The following is a 24000-nucleotide window of genomic DNA, read 5'->3' on the forward strand; positions in this document are numbered from 1 at the left end:
GCCTCCCGCGAACCGCTTCATCCCCCCGCCCCCGCCCCCGCCCCCGGGCTGAGCCGCATGCGCACTCCGCCCCAGCTTCCCTCTGCGCGGTCCGCTTTCCCCTGGGTGAACTCTGACCCCGGCAGCGGCCGCGCGCCGAGGGCGGGACGAGACGAGACGAGCGGAAGGAAAAAGCTGAAGCGAATTTCGCGGTGACCGGGTTTGAAAAAAATATATAAATTTAAGATGATGTGAGCGGAGAGTTTGCTGAGGTAAACCCGCCCTCTCATCCCCTCACGGACCGTCTCCTGCCCCCTTTTCCTGTCAGGAAGTTTGCGGAAGGGAGGGTTTTTTGTTTGATTGGAAAGGCTGCAGTCGGGGTGTCCGCTGGGTGTCGATGGCGGCGGCGGCGGCTCGGGGCAGTAACCTGAGGAAAGCGGGAGGCTTCATCGGGCTGGTGAAGGACGCCTTCCAACCTCATCAACACCAACACCAGCCGGCGGGCATCGTGGACAAGAGGGCGGTGGAGAAATGCTGGAAACTGATGGACAAGGTACCGGGGGGGGGGGGGGGGGGGAGTCTCCGGGTTTGTGTCCCGCTCGGACACAGAGTGACCAGTGTCCGGAGGAGGGGGGGGGGGACACCTCCCTCCCTCCCTCCAGCCATGTCCCGGCGCCCCCCCCCCCTCCCGGGGTTTGGGGGGTGTCAGTGACCCCCCCCCCCCCCCCCATGGATGACTTCCCCGCGCCGGGAGCCTGGGCTGATGAATAAAAACTGCTGCTCATCGGAATGAAGGTTGTGTCCCTCCCGGTGGAGAACGTTCCCCGGGCGGGGGCTGGGGGGGTGGGTGGCAGTCAGCCCTGGGCAGTCAGCGCTGGGCAGTCAGCGCTGGGCAGTCAGCCCTGGGCAGTCAGTCCTGGGCAGTCAGCCCTGGGCAGTCAGCGCTGGGCAGTCAGCGCTGGGCAGTCAGCCCTGGGCAGTCAGCGCTGGGCAGTCAGCCCTGGGCAGTCAGCGCTGGGCAGTCAGCCCTGGGCAGTCAGCGCTGGGCAGTCAGCGCTGGGCAGTCAGCCCTGGGCAGTCAGCCCTGGGCAGTCAGCGCTGGGCAGTCAGCGCTGGGCAGTCAGCGCTGGGCAGTCAGCGCTGGGCAGTCAGCGCTGGGCAGTCAGCCCTGGGCAGTCAGAGGGAACCATGGCCAAAGGCAGCCCGATGGGCAAGGCGCAGGTTACATTGCAGAGACATTCCTATTGTCACTTGGTTGTGCGTTAAGGAGGTTTTTTGGTGTTTCTAGACGCAAACAGCAATGGTTTACAGTTAACACAGATGGATAAATATCACAAAGTCTAGCTCTAGTCATTGAAGGAGATCTGAAATATTCAAAATAAATACCCTAATGATCTAAAGTGTCCAAGTTATAAAGTATACAGACCTTGTAGAATTAAGATTCATTTAGGATTAATCTGTTACTCGTATATATGGTAAATGTTTGTGCCTGTAAAGCATGCCAAATGTATAGGAAGACAACACTGGTGCTGCATTATTTCTCAAACACATCCACTATGTTATTAAAACAGAAAATTCTGGAAAAATGCAGCAGATCATATTTGGAGAGGGAAATGGTGAAAGGTCACAGACCTGAAATGTTAACTCTGTTTCTGTCTCTACAGATGTTGCCTGACCTGTTGAGTATTTCCTGCAGTTTCTGTTTTGATCTCCAGCATCTGCAGTATTTTGCTTTTGAAATATATTAGCCCTCTGTGTTTATAGCTGTTGGTAGATAAATGCTGGGTACCAAAGACCAGTGTAATTGCAATGTGTTCCAGCTCCCTTTTATTAATAACCCATCATTGTCCAGGTAGATAAACAATTGTACAGAATTTACGTTGACAGATCAGAATTGTGGATGTTGGCATGATGCAGTGAAGTTTTAAACTGGCGTTGGAAATGCCTACATCTGGCATGCCTGGCTACAAAGTCTCATTGAGTTGCAGTGAGGTCTTGCATACTGTCAAACGGTGTTACTCGTTGCTATGTGTTGCTTTGTTTGAAAGTAAGTGTAATGGGTTATCAGTCAGTTGTGCTGTTTTTTGTGTATAACTGCAGCCACTCTTGTGAGATTTGTAAATGTTAGTGTAGAGTGTATGATTATTTAACTCAGTTACTACATTGCTTGGGTGTGTAATCTTTCACTGGCATCTTGTAGAGATGCTTGAAACAACTTCAGGTTTTGTCTTATGGAGAGTTCTGTTAACTTTAGTAAAATGATTCATCACACACAGCTTAAAATACAAGGAGCTGAAATTTCTTCTTCATTTTAATAACTTCCAAAAACAGAACTGATTGAGTGATTAATAGTTGATTTGATCTGAATCCCTGTCTATATATTGTTGATATAGCATTGTTACTCAGCTGTAACAGAGAGAAAAAACTGCTATCTTCTCAAAAACAAATGAATTGTGTGTTTACAATTTCAAATATTCTATCAATAGAATATCTGAAGTTTTGCCAAATGCCAATAGTGCACAAAGGAAGGTGGAAGTAATGGTGTGTCCTTTCCTTTTTAAAGTTGGTTTGCAAACAAAATCTGAACATTGTTGTATAATTTTAAAAAGAGGTCTTCAAAGATATTGTAAAAGAAAACTCGTAATAGATAATTTAGTACCTGGTGTGATGCTGAGCCACACAGTACAGATCAGTAATATTCAAACCCTAGTTTATACTGAATTTGTAAATCTCAGCCTGGAAAGCAGTTGGGCTTTGTAGTTAATTTCAGCAGCCCTGGCTTTGGGAGGGGAAATAAAATCAGCCTGCTGCTGATAAATATGCAGTGATTGCTGCTGGAAAGTATATGTGTGTATAAACATCTGGGGAAGGTGGAATTGGACTCTGCTACAATGCTTCCCCTGATTGAATAACCTGTCAACTATGATTCTATAGGCTCACACATTACAAATGACTTTATGCGTAACATACTGGAGACTATGCCTCAGCACTAGTATCTGCCTTTTGCTCACAGGGTAGAAAGGACAGATGTTAAAAGAAAGACAGACTTGCATCTTTCACAACCTGAGGATGTCCCAAAGTGCTTTACAGTCAATGAAATGCCACTCTTGAGGTGTCACACTGTTGTCATGAAGGGAACATGGTAGCTAATCTGTGCACAGTAAGGACCCACAAACAGTATTGTGATAATGGCCAGATAATCTGTTTTTGTGATTTTTGAGGGATAAATATTGTCCAGGCCACCCATCATTGAATCATGTTATATTAGCACAGAAGGAGGCCATTTGAATCTCCACTGGCTCTCTTGAAGAGCAATCCAGCTTGCCCCACTCTCATTCTTTCCCCATATCTCTGCAATTTTTCTTCCTTCAAGTATTTATATAATTGTCTTTTGAGGGCTAATGTTGAATCTATATCTGCTACCCTCTTGGGTAGTGCATTCCAAATCCTAACCATTTGTTGCATTAAAACGTTTTTCCTCATGTTCCCCCTGGCTCTTTTGCCAATTACCTTAAACCTGTGCCCTCCGGCTCTTCAATTAGAAACAGAGTAAAGAAAGGTAAACTATATAAATCCTTCATGACTTTAAACGCCTCTAACAAATCTCCTCTCAGTTTTCTCTGCTCTAAGGAGAATAACCCCAGCTTCTCCAGTCTTCCCGCTTAGAACATGAGAAATAGGAGCAGACCATACAGCATGTATAATCATGGCCGATCTTTGACCTCAAATCCATTTTTCCATTCGCTCACTATATCCCTTGATTCCATGAGAGATGAAAGATATGTCCATCTCAGCCTTAACCATATTCAACGATGGAAGATCCACAATCCTTTGAGTGAAAAATTTCACCTCACCTTAGTCTTGCATTTCCTGAATCATTCTAGAAAATTTCTTCTGTACCCTCCTTCACACCCTTCCTAAAGTATGGTGCGCAGAATTTGACATAGTAATACAGCTGGGGCAAATCTAGTGTTTTATCTAGCATAACTTCCTGGCTTTTATACTCTGCCTCTCTTTATAAAGCTCAGTATCCCATCTGCTTTATTAACCTGTTATGTAGCCTTCAAAAATTTGTACACAAGTATCCCAGATCTCTCTCTCTTGCACCCTTTTAAAATTGTACTGTTTTGCATGTATTGTGTCTCCTCAATCTTCCTACCAAATACAGGATAACACCTCTCACTTTTTTGAGTTGAATTTCATCTGTTATGTGTCTGCCCATTCCACCAGTTTGTATCTGTCCACTTGAAGTCTATTATTCTTTTCCTCTAATTGTCTACATTTTGCCATCTGCACACATTGAAATTTTGCCCTGTACCCCCAAACTTAAGTCATTAAAGTATATCAGAAACATCAGTGGGCCTAGTACTGAACCTTGGGAAATTCTATTTATACCTCCCTCCAGTCTGGAAAACAGCTATTCTTCATAACTCCATATTCTCTCCCTTACCCAAGTTTTGTATCCTCCTTACTTTGCCCCTTTTATCAAATGCCTTTTGAAAATCTATGCAATCAGGTTTGTCAAACACGGTTTAACAAATCCGTAGTGACTCCCTTATTAGTCTATAATTATCCAAATGGCTGTTAATTTTCTCCCAGATTATTGTTTCTAAAAGCGTCTTCACTATCAATGTTAAACTGACTGGCCTCTAATTGCCAGGTTCATCCTCCCATTTTTGAACAAGGGACAAATTTTTGCAACCCCCCCCCCAGTACTTTGGCATCACCCCTGCATCTAAGGTGGATTGGAAGCTTATTTCAGCACCTCTGCAACTCTAACTCTTTTATTGTTAACATGCTATATAAGATCTTCGGATTCCCCTTTTTGTTAGCTGCCAATCTATTTCAGTAGTTCTCTTTGCCCCACTTGTCCTCTATACCTTTTAGAGTCATCCCGATTCTCCCTTGATTAAGCTCAAACCTGTAAGAATTCTTCTGCTTGTACATATTTACATAATATTTACAGCACATAAACAGGCTGTTGGTGTTATGCTATATCCCAGTGCTCTCCCATTCTTCACCTTTTCCCCTCCTTTGTTTATCTGGCTTCCCCTTAAATGCTTTTCTTTAGAGTAGTGCCACGGGATCTTTTAAAGATGGCATCCCATGCAGTCCAACACTCCCTTACACCTCGTTGTCGACTGCCCCTCAATTTGAGGATGATGTCTACTCAGAGTCATGAGTTTCTGTCATCAATCTTCATGTGGCTGAACAGGCTGATTCTTGACCTGTTTATCTTTGGGTATATGGTACCCGCAAGGTAGTGGAATCTGAACTGCAGGATTTGCTTTCTTTTCTTTCCTTCTCTGCTGCATCATTAAGGCATTGTGACTGAAAGTGTGAAACAGTTTGATTGGCAAGTTGTTGCCATTCTAAATGATCGATAGCAAGCTCATATTGCACCGGAATGTCAACCTACGTTTTGAGCTCAAATCTTTGGAGTGGGATTTGAACCTACAACCTTCTGACTCACAGGTGAGAGTGCTACCCACTGAGCCACAGCTGACGTGGCTGAAAATGAGTGCTGATAGATTTATTATTAGTTGCTTGTTAATTCAGCCATAGCAAAGGTGTTAATGATCCTGGCATCAAGAACTTCCTGTTTAAATACAGCAGAATTTTTGAAAGTTTATGTTTCAAAGCTGTAGAAAGACGACTTCTTTTATCAACAAGTAAGTAGGATTTTGCTGTGATCTTTCTTCTTTAACCTGTGCATGTATAGGATATTGGTCTTACTGAGCTGGCACTTGGACAAAGCATTTTCCACAAAAGACAGACAAGATACCCAAGAGAGATTACAAGGCAATAATCTTGGGCATGTTCAGTCATAGAATGGCATTATTAGCTTACTGTCCTGAAATCACACTCTGGTATCTTAATTTAAAAAAAGAAATTCTTCTGTTTTCATTTTATTTAGCATCTTTATTTGACGAATACTGAACTAAAATAGAACTAAAAGCAATTACCTTTACGTCAATAAAGTAATGATGGAGGTCATCCTGAGGGATAAACTATTGTGTTACTGTAAATTTATCAAAGTTATTTCAAATTGCAGAATATTTCATAACCTGTATATATTTTATAAATGTAGTAATTTAGTTGTAATTATTACACTACAGTTACTTGAATCAGAGCAGGATAGATGGAACTGTGATCTGCCCAGTTAAGTACTACATGGAGACAGCAACTTTTAGGGAAGAGTTGGATTTATAAAAATTCTTATCCTCATCCCTCCAAGGCTTGCCCTCCCTATCTCTAACTTTTTACAGCCTTACAACTCTTCGAGAACTTTGCACTCTGCCAATTCTGGCTTCTTACTCATCCCTGATTTTAATTGCTGCACTATTGACGGTCATGCCTTTAGCTCTCTGTGTCTTATGCTTCCAATTTCCTCCTTGAACCTCTCCACCTCTCTATCTCTCTCCATTTAAGATGCTTCTCAAAACCTACAGATTTGACAAAGATTTTGGTCACCTGTGCTGATATCTCCTTATCTGGCTCGGTGTCAAATTCTGAGTGATAATACTCCTGTGAAGTGTCTTGAGACATTTTATTATGTTAAAAGTGCTCTATAGATGCAAGTTATTGTATCTTTTGCTTTTGTCTAATTGTATGACTTGTAAATAGAGCTATTTTTGCACTGCATGTAGTGGTTTGGCAGTGTGATATTTACTGCAGTTTAAAGTGAACAGGAGACGTGGTGGACAGCCCACATAGCACTGGCTTGAGACTGTGGTCAAGAGGAGTTATTAATCCTGTGACATGCTATCCCACTCACATCATGAATAAAAGAACTAGTTTTCAGTTCATGGGAGTCACGGGGCTGTTCGTGGAAATTGGTTTTCTGCTTTGCACATGAGTAAAATGTGTTGGCAGGAAGTTCAGTAAGCATGTTAAAGGCTATTCTTAACTTCTCGGTTTTGGGCACTCCTGGTTTATGACTTGCTCTAAAGCTGGGAATTTGTCTTTAATATACTCCCTATCCTCTACGATCTGTGCATGTGTATAGCCTGCAATTTTATATTTGTGAACTGTTTGTCTTATTGTTCTTGTCCATTTTGTGATATTGCTGCAGTGCTGTTTAGTGTCATTAGCAACCTGTGATGAAGGATAATTTTACAAGGAAATATGTGGTCTTGTTTTGCGACTTGTGCATTTGAAAGGTTTAACTCAAATTGTTTTGAATCTGAAGTTCATATATGCCAACAGAAATCGCAAATGAGTACCCAATAAAACTGCCCACAACAGGCTTATGGTGGCATCTGAAATAAATGAGTGGATGTAGAATATACTTCAGTGGACTACATTACCACTACACCACATTCTTCCCATAATGTCTAGTAATCCAGTAGCCCAGGCTAATGGTCAGGTGTAATTTAAATTCAATTAATTAATAAATGTAGAATTGAAAGCTAGCCTCTGTAATGGTAACCATGAAGCTATCATGGGTCATAAAAACTCATCTGGTTCACGAATGTCTTTCAGGGAGGGAAATCTACCATCCTTACCTGGTCTGGCCTACATGTGACTCCAGACCTTCAGCAATGTGGCTGACTTTAACTGCCCTCTGAAATGGCCTAGAGCAAGCCACTCAGTTCAAGGACAATTAGGGATGGGCAACAAATACTGCCCTTGCCAGTGTTGCAGATTAAAAAGGTATCTGATTCAATTTCTGGTTTGAACTAGTGCCTTGAAAAGGATCCATCGCTTCATTTTCTGTATAATCCTTTGGTGGCTTTTCACCAGTTTATGACCTCCATTAATAATAAAATACATGTCCATGTAGTGAAATGCCAATAGAAATAAAATTACAGATTCCCAGAAGGTATGAAACTGTAATGGTTATGTTTCTGGGCTAGTAATCCAGAGAACATGTATTCAAATCCTGTCATGGCAGTTTGAGAATTTGAATTAAGTTACGTGAAATCTGGAAAATAAAGAGTTGGTGTCAGTAAAAGCTGATTGCCTGAAAACTCAACTGGTTCACTATGTCCTTTAGGAAAGCAAACCTGCCACCCTTGCTGGGCCTGGCCTATCATTTCTAATAATGTTTATATGTAACTTTCTCATATGACTCTTACCTGCCCTCTGAAGTGGCCGAGTAAATCACTCATGAATAAAAACAGAAAATGCTGGAAAAACCCAGCATGTCTGGCAGCATCTGTGGAGAGAGAAACAGAGTTAATGTCTTGAGTCCATATGACCCTTCAGCTCTCTGAAGAAGAGTCATATGGACTCGAAACATTAATTCTGTTTCTCTCTCCACAGATGCTGCCAGACCTGCTGAGTCTTTCCAGCATTTTCTGTTTTTATTTCAGGTTTTCAGCATCTGCAGTATTTTGCTTTTATCTTAGTAAATCATTCAGTTGGCCTACAGCGATTCAAAAGGGCCCTGTACTTGGGATGGGCAGTAAATGCCAATGACAAACAACATTGGAAAGGATTTGGAAAAAGTAACTTCAATAGATAGTCATGGGCTATAAAAAATATCCATTTGAAATTAAATTCATTCACAAACATACAATGAATCAAATGTTATGGTCACAGTTATGATCTAAATCAATTTCTTTTGAGAGACTAACTGTAATATTTGTTACTTTGTCACACGTAGGTTGTTTGATCAGTCTCGCTTGCTGAGATGTTTAGTATTGGTATTGCTCAAAACGATCTGCCCTATTTTTAATAGTTTATGAAGCACTTAACATGTCACGGCCTCAAAGTTCTTTAGACTGCGAGTATGTTTCATGTTTTATGTTGGCTGTTATACTTTGCTCTTAGTGTACTTAATTTTGCTTTAAAAAGGAAAGAAGTTGAATTTGTTTAGTGTCTTTAAAATCCTCGTGTCCAAAAGTGCTTCACAACCAATAAATTATTTTAAAAGTATAGCTATTGCTATGTAGGCAGTGCGACAGACAATTTGCATAGCTAAAAGTCTCAAATAACAAATGAATGAATGCTGAAAAAAGCTTCTTTTCATTGCTCTGGCTGAGGGAGGAATATTAGCCAAGACACTGGTGCATGGGATCTTTACATCCACTTGAGCAGCTGTACAGGAGCTTTAGTTTAATGTCTGATTGAAAGATGGTGACTTCAGCAGCATGATGAATGTACCTATTGAAACAAGACACTAAAGGCTAGCTGGATTCAATTTTTGATGCTGCTTTTTAAAAAAAAGCTGGAACTTCTTAAGCTACAATTAACTTTGAAGTTGTGACCATTGGGTTCATTGCTCTCTCCTTACTAGATTTAATAGATGAAGAACCTCAAGGAAATGAGAAGATAAAGTTACAATAGAGGTACACTTCCTGCACCCACTGTGACCCAAACATTTCTCTCTCCAATCTGAGACCACTACATGGCATTTGCAGTCTCAGATTCAACAGGGAGATGACTATAGAGTTCTTCTGTCTGATACCAATAGAACCTTGACCTGTTTCTGACCCGTATCATTCTATATAAATCTATGATGGTCTGTCTGCTGGGCTTCAATGGGAACTGCTTCGGATTTGATTGGCTCTGTACTTCTTTGTGCTAATTAATGGCCCTGCGATTGATTATTGAATATCCATAGCTGTCATAGATAGCTGGTCCCACCCCATTTTAAAAAATTCATTCATGGGATGTGGGCTTCGTTGGCTGGGCCAGCATTTGTTGGCCAGCATTTGTTGCCCATCCCTAGTTTCTCTTGAGAAGGTGGTGTTGCTGAGCTGCCTTCTTGAACCGCTGCAGTCCATGTGGTGTAGGTACACCCACAGTGTTGTTAGGGAAGGAGTTCCAGGATTTTGAGCCAGCGACAGTGAAGGAACGGCGATATGTTTCCAAGTCAGGATGGTGAGTGACTTGGAGGGGAACTTGCAGGTGGTGGCGTTCCCATGTGTCTGCTGCCTTGTCCTTCTAGATAGTAGTGGTTGTGGATTTGGAAGGTGCTGTCTGAGGAGCCTTGGTGAATTCCTGCAGTGCATCTTGTAGGTGGTACACACTGCTGTCACTGTGTGTTGGTGGTGGGTGGAGTGAATGTTTGTGGATGTGGTGCCAATCAAGCGGCCTGCTTTGTCCTGGATGATGTCAAGCTCCTTGAGTGATGTTGGAGCTGTACTCATCCAGGCAAGTGGGGGGTATTCCATCACACTCCTGACGTGTGCCTTGTAGATAGTGGACAGGCTTGGGGAAGTCAAGAGATGAGTTACTCGTCGCAGGATTCCTCACCCCTGACCTGCTCTTGTAGACACAGTATTTATATGGCTAGTCCAGTTCAGTTTCTGGTCAATGGTAACCTCCGGGATGTTGATAGTGGGGGAACTCGGTGATGGCAATGCCATTGAATGTCAAGGGGGGGGTGATGGTTAGATTTTCTCTTGTTGGAGATGGTCATTGCCTGGCACTTGTGTGGTGTGAATGTTTGCCCTTGTTCTTAGGGATGGGCAATAAATGCTGGCTTAGTCAGTGATGCCCACATCCCACGAACGAATAAGAAAAACACTCCTCTGGCACTTTTACTCAAGCATTCATTCTTGACTTGAGCTTGGAAAGTGAGTGTAGGGGCTGTTCAGCTGTAGCAGACATCATAGATGATCTGATCCTCTCCTTGGCTAACATCCATAAACAGGCAGCTCTGGTACAACGTTATGTGGAGAAAGCTCTGGCCAATTTTTCCCACTAGCCTAGAGACTCTGAGACTGGTTGTAGCAGTTTAATGCTACCATGTTAAAACTCAGCAGAGAACTTGGATTGAAGCTGTGGCTTTCTCAGTTTGTGGTCTCAGTACTGCACCAGGTGGTGCATTTACCCACAAGGTGATGGCATTCTGCAGTCATGACATCAAAGAAGCCTCTTGCAGATTTGTTGAGTGCTGGTGACTTGTTAGGATAGCTGAGGCAGGGCTGTTCATGCCTGACCAAACCAGTATGTCACTATGGCAATGGCCTCTACCTATGAAAAATCATTACCAAACTTATAAGGAAGGAATGAAGAGTAGATGGGAAAACACCGAGGCAGTTTGTGGGCCACTCTGTACCCATAACTCCTCACATTTACAGAAAATGAATCTTATTCAAAATAGGTTATGAGACTGAGACATGTCTGTGAATTGAATAAAATAATATTTTTCCACTTTTTGAACTCCGTGTATGTGTAACCAGGTCAGAAACTATGGGTTGGGGTTCAGTATATTACTATTTATTCTGCCTTGATAATGCACTTTAACTCCAACGTGTGAAAAGCTCCTTCTGTTGCATCAGTGTCTATTTTGGCAGTGCCTTCAACACTAGTTATCATTCGGGACCTTGAGTAATGTTTGCAGCTTAGTATGATATGTGCCCGGTTATTACTGCCCAAACTCTCTCCACCTATCCACATATGAGAGACAAAATCTTTATCCGATCAATTTAGGCTGAATTAAATACAAGTTGTATTATCTCAGTACAGGGTATCTCAAATTTTGAGATAATATGGGGAAGAAAAACTTAAATAATTTAAAAGATAGCAATTATACATTAAAAACTGGGATTGGGATTATGGGCTGCTGTTAGATTGTAATTTGTAGTATAGCTGTGCTCACTTGCTCAACTGAGATCTAAAGGCAAACAAATGAAATAAGCCTTATATTAGTACTTTGCATATAATTTGAGCATCCAATTCTATCAAGTGGAATAACTGAAGCTTGGACAGTTGAGTTAGTGAGTTAAAATGTGTGAAAGAATGTCTACACGGTATTGAAAACAGGAATATGGTGGAAGACTTGTTCATATGTAATCCATACAATCTATGTATGGAAATTCAAACCCCTCAAATTATAGCCAGGAAGTCTTTAATTGTTTACCTGGATTATCAGAACCCAGTGCTATAATTAACTGGAACATTCTGTAACCAAAGGAAATAACTGTTTCAGCTGAACTAGTTAATATTTTCTATGAACAATAAAACATCTTATAATTTGATACACTGCCTCCGGTGAGAGTGTTTTTAATAGGATGGACTTCTGAAGATTAACTTTTAAACCAGAAACTGGATTAGTCAATGCCAAAACAAAAAATATATTATCCCGTGATCCTTTGAAGTGTCTTGGATTGTTGTACTATGTTGTATAAATACAAGTAGCCATAGGCTGTTTCACTAACCATTGATATTAGTCCACCTTTGTAGCCTCAAATGGCAAATGTCTTACATCCTTTATGCTAATGGGACAAAGTGTTTTTTTGGTGGGTGATGATTTGGGATGGATTAATCATATCTATGTGATCTACCACTCAGTTTTAGCCAAAAGTTTTAGTTTAGATTTTTGAGAGAAAGGACATTCTTGGAATTTGCATTAATTCTGGTAAATAGAATTAGAACCTGGGGTCCCAAACAGTTTTAACATTGTGATGTCTGGGAATGCGGAGTTTAAAAATCCTAGGATTTGGGGGGGGATTGCAGAAATCCTGTAGAGTGAAGTTCACAAAACAATTACACTTCAGACTTTGTTAAACACCTGTGCTTAACAAAGTATTATTGTTGTGTGGTTTCCCTTTCCTCCCACTTGACCACTACAATTAGCACAAAGCGCCAAGTGGAAAATTGAATCAAATAGTGGAGTTGGAAATAGTATAAGAGATTTTGAAGATTGTTGATGACTTTGGTTAGTCCTTTTAGACGAGATTGTTGTATGTGTAAAATTAAAGAGATAGAGGAAGTAAAAGTATCTTTTGTGCAGATAGAAAGGAAAATTAGTTATGGCTATATCTGCATCAGCTGAAGAATATAAATCAGAAGGATTATGCAGTTTTTTTTTGAAGGAGAGAATGATGCTAGCCTTCTGCAAGCTTTACAAAGAGAAAATGCCGATAAATGACCTGGCAGTTTTATCAAAGCTTTGAACCACTGACCCAAGCAAAAGAACAACAAACCTATCGCCGCCAGCACTAAGATCGGGGACAACTCCGGTTACACCTAGCCTAGAGGTGAAGCATGCTACTTATTTCTTTGGCAGTGCTGTAAGTAGTCCGAAACATTGCTTGAGCATTACAACGAGGTATAGTTTGTCATATAGGGTGTTCTGTTCTTCACTTGATATTTATGAGGGTTTACAATTAAAGAGGAATTATTTTACCAAAGCCTGTGAAAAGATGGAGAATGCTAAGGGCTGGGCATTTAAATTTCTATTACAATGAATGATATTCTGACCCAAACACAGAAAAGTGAAAATTTAGTCTGATTTTAAACAAATGAACTTCATAAAACAGGTTACAAATGAATATAAGTATAATTTAAAATGGTTACTAGCTTTTGAATTATCTAAGATCACAGTTCTATACCAGCTGAAATAATTTTGTTGTCTTGCTGTCAAATATCAGTGGTATACACTGCCAAGGTGAAAGTTGGTACACTTTTAGAAAAGCTGAGCAGAAAATTTGCCACATGCATGTGATCTGCAGTATTGAATGTGCTTACTATGCAACTTTGAGAAGCCACCCCCTATTCCTCATTTCCTATTGCTAAGCTACCCAACACGTCCATCTCTATAATTAGAAGTTTGAGTTGAATGTCATGGTGTGATAATGAATGTGGCCAGGATACTGACATTAATAAATTCCGGCTGCAGCTTTTGATGCTGTACCGATGCAGGTTTGTTTGATGGTCTTCCCACTGAGTCCGGAGCATGCGGCATTGCTGATGGAATTTCTCTGGCGCTCTTATGTATTGCTGATACACAGTCCAGGTCTCACTGCAGTACAGGAATGTGATGCTGATAACTGCCCCTGTACTCTAGGACTTTTGTTGACTTGCGGAGGTCTTTGTTGTCAAACACTCGCTGGCATAGCTTGTAGAAGGCTGAGCTGTCACAGCTGATCCAATGTTGGATCTCGCCGTCAGTGGTGGCCTTTTGAGAGAGGTAGTGGCCAAGGTGTGGGAAATGCTCAACATATTCCAGTTCAACATATATGGAAGGTAGAATATTTGGCTAATCAGGTTGAGTTGATATGAGTTTTGTTTTGGCAACATTTAAGGACAGGCTGAGTCTCTTGTATGCAGAATTGAAGAGGTCGACAGTGGCTTGCAAATCAAGTGCAGAGTTGTCCCTCTTGAAGCCAGCTTCACAAGCATTCAGAAAAAACTCCTTCAAAATCAACTATGATGTACTGGACACTGTCCAGATGGCTTCTTTTTATTATTTCACGGGTTGTGAGCTTTGCTGGCTCGGCCAGCGTTTATTGCCCTTCCCTGGTTGCCATTGAGAAGGTGGTGGTGAGCTGTCTTCTTGAACCGCTGCAGTCCCTGTGCTGTAGGTACACCCACAGTGCTGTTAGGGAGGGAGTTCCAGGATTTTGACCCAGAGACAGTGAAGTAACGGATATATATTCCCAAGTCAAGATGGTGAGTGACTCCCCCGCCATGTCCTGTTTTCTCAACTCTCAAATGACCAGTGCAAAGAAACGCTTCAAGACACTATTAAGCTTCCCTTAAAGCGCGGCTGCATTGACAGTAATGACCGGGAGGAGCTTGCTACCAATCGTTCAAAATGGTGCCAACCTGTCCATCAAGCTGCATCATGCTTTGACGCTGAACACCTTAGTGATGAGGCAGAGCGGTGGCAGAGAAAGGAAGAAAAGGAAGCAAGTCCCACACTCCTGATCTCACTATCTTGTGAGACCTCCTGCCCCATATGCAAGTTGAGAACTGGCCTGTTCAACCACATCAAGACCCATGGCAGAAAATCACCACTCTCAGGAGAGGTCATCCTCAAATTGAGGGACTGACTGATGCATAACCAAAAAAAACCAGGCCTATTATCAACCTGTTTTGCAAGTCCTTGTTGGAAAATGAGATGATTCAACCATGTGTCAGGAATGTGGGTAAAACAGAGGGTAACTCTGGATTGTACAATGTGATGAAGCTGTTGTTTTCTAAGCTGGAATGTGTACTAATTTTGAAAGTTTCCATTCACAAAGGTGTTATATTGATCTGAAATGCATATCTGATTCTGAGTTGGTTCATGAACGGTTTAATGAACTCCAGAAATCATTTCAAATTGGATGTAAAGATGTTGTCTTTTCATTGCTGACCATTAAGTTTCTTAATATTAGACCTGTTGGCTAAGAATTTGCTTTGGCTTTGAGTTACAGGAAAAAATATTGTCAGTACCTGAAGAACACTAAAGTGTGAGCCTATCAAACTTGCATGCCCAGTGCACTCCTAGAAAACATACATTATGCAGGAGAACAGACTGAACAGTTTCCACCTTCACTGTCTTAGACATATCCTTGACATCTTTTGGCAGGACGAGGTCACCAAGTCAGAAGCCCAGGTGCATGCTAATTCCATCAGCATACATGCGTTACTAAGCCAATGACTCCTATCCTGGCTTGGCCATGTTTAATGGATAGATGATGGCCATCTTCTGTACGGTGAACTGGCCACTGGGTCATAATCTGCTGGACATCCAAACCTCAGCTATAAGGACACGTGCAATCGCGATATGAAGATGGTGGTCATTGACACTGACAACTGGGAAACAGATGCTGATGGCCGTCAACTCTGGAAACTGATGATCTGGGGTGGGGGGCGCTGGGCGGAAATTGGAAGAGTGAGGAAATGGAAAGATCAGCTGGCTGAGAAGAGAGCACAGAGAAAACAGAGGCCAGCAAATCATGCATTTTCTTAGCCCACTGTCTTCATCTTCAGAAAATCCACTGAGCCTACCATGACAGAGTGGGGCTCCTGAGTCACACCAGCCGATATTTAACTAAGTTGACCACAAATGTACAAATCATTGTCCCGCTATACAGGAAGACCTGAAGAACCCAAAATTTCATTTTTTGTGTGTAATATGGAGGCTGACGTTATTTTCCCTATTCTTTATAATTGCATGAAAAAGTCATGCATTTTATTATTGGAGAAATTGTGAAAAATTCCTCTCAGCGATACAGCACTACAAATAGGTACTACAGCTTTAACAATGCCGACACCAAGTCCGAAAGAAATGCTTTCACTGATGCAGCAGTTGGAGATAGTAATGCAGGGACCTTATTTAAGGTCACCTACTTCTGTGCTTAACACTAACAACATTCAAACAATAATAGTGAGAGAACACTTTGCATGTAATAGTAGCCAGATATAGGGATGCAATATACAGCAGTTGTGCCCATGATATGGACTTGTGTAGCAGCTGAGTGTTTTCAGTGGCTGGAATAAATTCTACAAAACTCCATTCCTGGCTTAATTTTTATATTCTGAAGCTCCTTTACCCAACTAAAAGTTGAGTGGGTACCAGTAGTCTCAGTTTGAAAGGTGAGTTAAGGGCACTGGCAGTGGTTCCTTGCTGTAATGTTACTAAGTGAGGAAAAAAGATGTAAGGCAGACTTGCATTTATATAGTGCCTTTCATGACCATGGGATGTCCTTAAGCACTTTACAGTCTTTGAAATACAGTATCTGTTGCAATGTTGAAAAATATGAATGCATGTGATCATTGATTTGAAAGGTCTAGATTCAGATTAAATGCAATATACCGCAGGCAAGTAATGCAGAGCTGATTAGAGAAGAATCATATTTTTGAACATATACTTTTTTAAAAAAAGAGCACATCAATTCAGTGTATACATACTGGGACTGGGTCATCACTGGGAAGGCGGTAGCATAGCGGTATTGTCACTGGACTAGTATTCCAGAGAGCCAGGTTCCAGGATTTGAATTCAATAAAAATCTGGAATTAAAAGTCTCATGATCACCATGATACCGTTGCCGACTGTCATAAAAACCTGGTTAACTATTCCTCTTTAGGGAAGGAAATCTGCTGCAAAAACAGAATTACCTGGAAAAACTCAGCAGGTCTGGCAGCATCGGCGGAGAAGAAACCAGTCAACGTTTCGAGCCTTCATGGCCCTTCGGCAGAACTGAAGCATAGTTAGAAGAAGAATGAAATATAAACTGGTTTAAGGTGGGTGGGGCAGGGGGTGGGGGTGGGGGGGGGGGGAGAGAGACATTGAGGGTGTGGTGATTGTGGAGATGAGCAGATAATCAAAAGATGTCCCAGACAAAAGGGTCAAAGAGGTGAAGAAGGTGGTGATATTTGTCTAAGAAAAGTGCTAATTAAGAATGGAAGACAGGATATTCAAAGTACAGCTCTAGTGGGGGTGGGGTGGAAAGACTAACAAGGTTTTAGTTTCAGATTTAAAAATAATGGAAATAGGTGGGGAAAGAAGAATCTATATAAATTATTGGAAAAAAAAGCGGGGTGGGGGGGGTGTGGAGAGAAACAGGGTGGGGATGGGGGGAGGGGGAGTTTAAGATCTAAAGTTGTTGAATTCAATATTCAGCCCGGAAGGCTGTAAAGTGCCTAGTCGGAAGATGGGGTGCTGTTCCTCCAGTTTGCGTTGGGCTTCACTGGAACAATGCAGCAAGCCAAGGACAGACATGACCCTTCAACAGAACTGAGTAAAATTAGGAGAGGGGTGAAATATAAGCTGGTTTAAGGTGGGGGGGTGGGGGGGGAGAGAGAAGTTTGGCGGGGAGGTGGTTGTAGGGACAAGCAAGCAGTGATAGGAACAGATAATCAAAAGATGTCACAGACAAAGGAACAAAGAGGTGTTAAAGGTGGTGATATTATCTAAGAGAATGTGCTAATTAAGAATGGATGGCAGGACACTCAAGGTACAGCTCTAGTGGGGGTGGGTTGGAAAGACTGACAGGGCATTACAGGTATAGATTTAAAAATAATGGAAATAGGTGGGAAAAGAAAAATCTATATAAATTATTGGAAAAAACAAAAGGGAGGGGGGAAGAAACGGAAAAGGGGTGGGGATGGAGGAGGGAGTTCAAGATCTAAAGTTGTTGAATTCAATATTCAGTCCAGAAGGCTGTAAAGTGCCTAGTCGGAAGATGAGGTACTGTTCCTCCAATTTGCGTTGGGCTTCACTGGATCAATGCAGCAAGCCAAGGACAGACATGTGGGCAAGAGAACAGGGTGGAGTGTTAAAATGGCAAGCGACAGGGAGGTTTGGGTCTTTCTTGCGGACAGACCGCAGGTGTTCTGCAAAGCGGTCGCCCAGTTTACGTTTGGTCTCTCCAATGTAGAGGAGACCGCATTGGGAGCAACGAATGCAGTAGACTAAGTTAGGGGAAATGCAAGTGAAATGCTACTTCACTTGAAAGGAGTGTTTGGGCCCTTGTACGGTGAGGAAGTGAAGGGGCAGGTGTTGCATCTTCTGCGTGGGCATGGGGAGGTGCCATAGGTGGGGGTTGAGGAGTAGGGGGTGATGGAGGAGTGGACCAGGGTGTGTGTGTCTTTCCCCCCCCCCCCCCCCCACCTTAAACCAGCTTATATTTCACCCCTCTCCTAATTTTACTCAGTTCTGTTGAAGGGTCATGAGGACTCGAAACATCAACTCTTTTCTTCTCCGCCGATGCTGCCAGACCTGCTGAGTTTTTCCAGGAAATTCTGTTCTTGTTTTGGATTTCCAGCATCCGCAGTAGTTTTTTGGTTTTAGTTTGTTTTGGAAGCTGTTTGAATTCAGTTGGTTTAAAAACAGTGGTGAAGCGGAAGCAGCCTAAAAGGGGACAGATAGCAAGTCCCAAGCTAAAGAAAAACCCCACAAATCCAGGGGAGTGGAAGAAGAGAAAGTCCAAAGATGACCTTCTAGTTAAAGGAAGGACAGGAACCTAGGAAAAGGTCCTGTTAAGTGAAGTTAAGAGTGAGGGGCAGAGAGAAAGCCTCCGTGCTTCAGACTGAAGGAGACAAAAACTGCAGAAAGCAGATTTAAAGGGAGAACAGCTTGCAAGAGGCAAGAAGGTCCAAAGAGATGGCTGAAGGCCTGTAACTCTGCTATGGGCATTTGAAGCAGTGGTGTACTGTTGACAGCTGAGACAGTGAGAGAGTGTGTGTGGAAGACAGCTTGAATGCATGTGGTGACCCAGGGAAGAGGAACATCAGAAGGAGAGTTTGAAACACTTGCGGAAGGCGTCTGAGAGAAAGTGTCGTTTTGGGAGAAGATTCCAAGGCCAGGTCTTGGAGAGTGGAGATTGGAAACCTCATGTGAAGGACGGAATTCAGTGAAACTGGTTGGCTCACAGCGTGACAATTGCCTTTGGGGGGTGGGGGGGAGGAGAGAGTTTGAGGAGAGATCCATAGCATCCGTTTGATGTGGTATCTGTCACTTGATTTCAGTGTATGGTGTGTCTGACCACAGGGTACCATAGATTTACACAAATTGGGTACGTACTGTGTACATTAGAGTATAAGATAGCTTTTGTAACTTGTGTTATCCTTACAAATCTGTATACCTCTGTAAAGGTATAGTTGTGGGTGAAGGTGCATTGTAATATAGTTCATCATTTCTTGTTGAATAATATATTTTTGTCAAAAGTTCATCAGCTGACTTCGGTGACTCTCTTCAGTAGCCACTCTCTACCTATCTAAACAAGCAAATAAGGGCAAGGATGGGCAATAAATTCGGCCTATCAAGCTGGGTTCCACTCTGGGATCAGGCTTGTCCAGGGGTAACCTCAGCTGGGAAAACAATATTGACTACATGGGTGGAATATTGCCAGTCCTGCACTGTTGGGGTTGGGAACGGGAATAATATCTGAAGATAACGTGTTGGGTCAGCTCCCCGAGACATTTCTGCGTATGAGCGTTCTTGTCAGAGACGGGGTCATCTCGTCAGCAGGGAGTCAATTAGGCTAGTATAGGGACCGATTGGGTGTAAAATGCCACTGGGATCTTCCCAACATCAGACGGGCTCCCCGCTGAGGCTGCAGTGAGGTAGCGAAGATGGCCTCCAGGCAGCAGGCTAGAGAGCTGTTGGTGCCTTCTCTAAATCTCCCCAAAGCTGTGGCCACAGGCAATTTGTGGAAGGGCTTGATCTTCTACCTGTGGCCATTCTTCCCTTTTAAATTGCTATATGACACTGAGAGTGTCTTCAACCGTCCACAGTTTCAGACCCTCTGATTGAACCTCGGAAACCCCCCCTGTTGCCCTTAATTGGATGGTGAACACAGAGGTGGCCTGTTAATTGGCTGCCTCCTGTAAGATTGTGACATTGTGCCACAGGCCAACACCATTGGTGCTGGGACCTGCTGAAAGCCTTGGTGGCTGAAAAAATTCAGAGGTGGTAAGGTTTCATCCCATGTTTTCAGTATGATTTTGTAGCGTTTTATTCTTTTGTTATGCAGTCATCTCAAGGTTAGATTGTCTTTGAAACACCTTTATAATTGTCAGAGTATCAACTTTCAAAAAAGAATTAGATAAATGTTTTAATTATAAAAATGACAGGGGCCCCAAAACTGACCCCTGGGGAACTACACTACAAACTAAAAAAAGCATCCATTAACCACTACTCTCCGTTTCTTGCCACTCAGCCAATTTTGCATCCATGTTGCTATTGTCTCTTTTAATCCAAGAGCCATAACTTTGCTCATAAGCCTGAAAACTCCAACATAAAGGAAAAATACTGCAGATGCTGGAAGTCTGAAACAAAATCAAAAAATGCTGGAAAAACTCAGCAGGTCTGACAGCAGAACTCTGTCTTTCTCTCCAAAGATGCTGTCAGACCTGCTGAGTTTTCCCAGCATTTTTTGTTTTTGTTTCTGAAAACTCCAAGTTAGTTAAACACGATTTTCCCTTGAGAAATCCATGCTGGCCTTCCTTAATTAACCCACATTTATCCATGTGACTGTTAACTTTGTCCTGAGTTATTGTTTTTAGAAATTCACCCAGCACCGAAGTTAAACTGACTGGCCTGTAGAAGCTGGGCTTATCCTCACACCCATGTTCAAATAAGGGTGTAACGTTTGCAATTCTCCAGTCCTCTGGCACCGCCCCTGAGTTTAAGGAAGACTGGAAAATTATGGCTAGTGCCATGGCAGTTCCCACTCTCAGTATCCTTGGATGCATCTCACCCGGTCCTGGCGTTTTTAGTATAGGTTTGGAGTCTGATTGATATTGGATGGTTTATTAACTCAGTGTTACATTGTATAAATTAATAATTGCATTATTTAAACTATTTGTTGATCTTTTTCACACTAGTTGGATTGAGAGATACCTGATCCTGAATATGAGTATGGGTTGGATGCACAGTACTATCTAGCTAGTCTGCATCATTTATGACAGTCTGTGGAGGGCTATGTGCAATGCTCTGGTCAGCCTAAATGGCCTCGTGGCATGTTTGGTAATTTGAAATAGCAGAACTTTATGGAACTCCTTTTGAGGGTGATGGTTTTTTGAGGCTAACTTTTTTTTTGGAGGGGTTAGGGGAGGAGAGTAGTTGCACATTGGGAAATACTTTCTTTGCATATTACATAGAAATTGCAACATGAAAATATACCATTTAACCCATCCACTCTCTGGCCTTTATACTCTACATACGTAATAGCCTTGATCCCATCTGCCCTTTGTAATTCTGTATCCTTTTACTCTCCTTTCCTTCAATTACCTATCTTTAAGCTATTTTTAAATGTTGGCATGTCCTGTGAAATGGTCTCCACTGCAATCATTTAAACTCTTTTTGGGAAGATTATCATCAGTAGCTCTTTCTAAAAATTGAGCGGTTGGAGAATGTAACTCATTTAAACTGCAAGTTCACTTCCCCTGTGCTAAGTAAGGAAGTTTAAAAAGTAGAAGTGTGACTTTGTCTTATGTTCTTAATGTCAGTGGCTTGTCCTCCCAGCCACTTCCCCGATGGTGGAATTGGGACTTAATGTTTGTTTCTAATTTGGTTTCTTTCAAACAGAAGTAGTTTAGTTGGTCCTTTGTCATGGTTTTTCTTTCTTCTCCCACTTCCCAGTTTTAGTTCTCACATATGAACGAACATATGAATTAAGAGCAGGAGTAAGTCATTCGGCCCCTCGAACCTGCACCACCATTCAATAAGATCATGGCTGATCTGATTCTAACCTCAACTCCTCATTCCTGCCTACCCCCGATAACCTTTCACCCCCTTGCTTGTCGAGAATCTATCTAGCTCTGCCTTAAAAATATTCAAAGACTCTTCCTCAAAAGGCAGCGAAAGCAGAGTTCCAAAGATTCATGACCCTCAGAGAAAAAATTCTCCTCATCCTAAATGAGCAGCCACTTATTTTTAAACAGTGACCCCTAGTTCTAGATTCTCCCACGATAGGAAACATCCTTTCCACATCCACCCTGTCAAGAACCCTCAGGATCTTAAAGGTTTCAATCTTCTCTTACTCTTCTAAACTCCAGTGGGTACAAGCCTAGCCTGTCCAACCTTTCCTCAGAAGACAGCCCACCCATTCCTGATATTAGTCTAGTAAGCCTTCTCTGAACTGCTAACGCATTTACAGCCTTCCCTAAATAAGGAAACAAATACTGTACACAGTACTCCAGTCTCACTAGTGCCATGTACAACTGAAGCATAACCTCCCTACTTTTGTATTCAGTTCAATTCCCCTCATAATAAACGATAACATTCTATTAGCTTTTCTAATTATTTGCTGTACCTGCATGCTAGTCTTCTGTAATTCATGCACTAGGACTCCCAGATCCCTCTGAACCTCAGAGCTCTGCAATCTCTCACTATTTAGATAATATGCTTTTTTATTCTTCCTGCCAAAACAGACAATTTCACATTTACCCTAAAGGTGGTAATGCATGCTGGGCAACAGTTTCATAGATATCAATAGTGCCATTACCTGGCTCTGGGACTCTTCTCCCTGTGAGTTGAGACATTATGTCAGCAAGCCAAGTAATTCAATTAATATTACAAGAAAAAGGAGCAGGAGTAGTCCATTCGGTCCATTCTGACTGCTCTGCCATTCGATAAGACCATGGCTGATCTGATTGTGGCCTTGACTCTACTTTCCTGCCTGTCTCCCATAACCCTCAACCTCCTTATCTATCAAAATTCTATCTAACTCGGCCTTGAATGAATTCAATGACCCAGCCTCCACTGCGCTCTGGGGTAAGGCAATTCCTAAGGTTAATGACCATCTGAGAGAAGAAGTTCTTCCTCGTCGTCATCTTAAATGGGAGACTCCTTATTTTTCAGCTCTACTCCCTAGTTCTAGATTGCCCTATGAGGGAAACATTCTCTCAGCATTTACCCTGTCAAGCCCCCTCAGAATCTTCTTTATTTCAATAAGATTGCCTCTCATTCTTCTAAACTCCATAGGGTATAGGTGCAACCTGCTCAGCCTTTTCTCATAAGACAACCCCTTCAACCCACGAATCAGCCTACTGAACCTTCTCTGAACTGCTTCCAATGCAAGTACATCTCTCCTTAAGTAAGGAAACCAGAACTGTACATAACGCTCCAGTTGAAGGGGTCTTCATTGTTAAGTCATCCCTAACCTCACTCATCAACCATGAACAGACTTTCAGCAGCCCTTAAGAAATTATGACAAATTGACACTGTGGTAGGTTTCCTTCTTCCTCTGCCACTCCTCCCCACCCCCAAAATGATAACCTGGGAACATCAAGACCAATCATAGCATTCTTATTGAAGCCCTAGTTGCGATCTGTTAGTCCAATGTTCCAGGCTTATGGTGAACTTCAGAGCAGGCATAGGCCATTTGGCCCTTTGAACCTGCTCTCCCATTTGATAAGATCATGGCTGACCTGATTGTGGTTCTCCTCCGCTTTCCTGTCAGACCCTCATAACCCTTGACTCCCTTATCTATGAAAAATCTATGTAACTCAGCCTTGAATAAATTCAGTGACCCAGCCTCACTGATTTCTGGAGAGGAGAATTCCACATACTAATGACCGTCAGAGGATAAAAGTTTCCTCATCTTGGTCTTAAAAGGGGGACCTCTTAATTTTTAAACTGTGTCCCTTAGTTCTAATATCTCCTTCAAGAGGAAACATCCTCCAGTATCCACCCTATTAAGTCCCCCCAGGATCTCCTATGTTTCAATAAGATCACCTCTCATTTTTCTAAACTCCAGTGGACATAAACCCAATCTGTTCAACTTTTCCTCATAAGGCAAACCCTTCATCCCATGAATGATTTGAGTTACCTAGTCTGAACTGCTGCTAACACAATTATATCCTTTCTCAAATAAGGAGACCAAAACTGTACACAGTACTTCA

The 24000-nt window shown here is 42.3% G+C and overlaps 1 protein-coding gene across 1 annotated transcript in view; it reads left to right on the plus strand.

The window, feature by feature from the left end:
• Nucleotides 1-109: 109 nt before the first annotated feature.
• cbl (Cbl proto-oncogene, E3 ubiquitin protein ligase) overlaps nucleotides 110-24000 on the plus strand; it is a 211490-nt gene continuing 187599 nt past the window's right edge. Inside the window, exon 1 of the mRNA XM_078533480.1 lies at nucleotides 110-532. Coding sequence (XP_078389606.1) covers nucleotides 377-532 — 156 coding nt within the window. The 5' untranslated portion in view covers nucleotides 110-376. The remainder of the gene's footprint in view (nucleotides 533-24000) is intronic.

Source organism: Cetorhinus maximus, chromosome 2 (genome assembly GCF_964194155.1).
Source record: "Cetorhinus maximus chromosome 2, sCetMax3.hap1.1, whole genome shotgun sequence".
Lineage (NCBI taxonomy): Eukaryota > Metazoa > Chordata > Chondrichthyes > Lamniformes > Cetorhinidae > Cetorhinus > Cetorhinus maximus.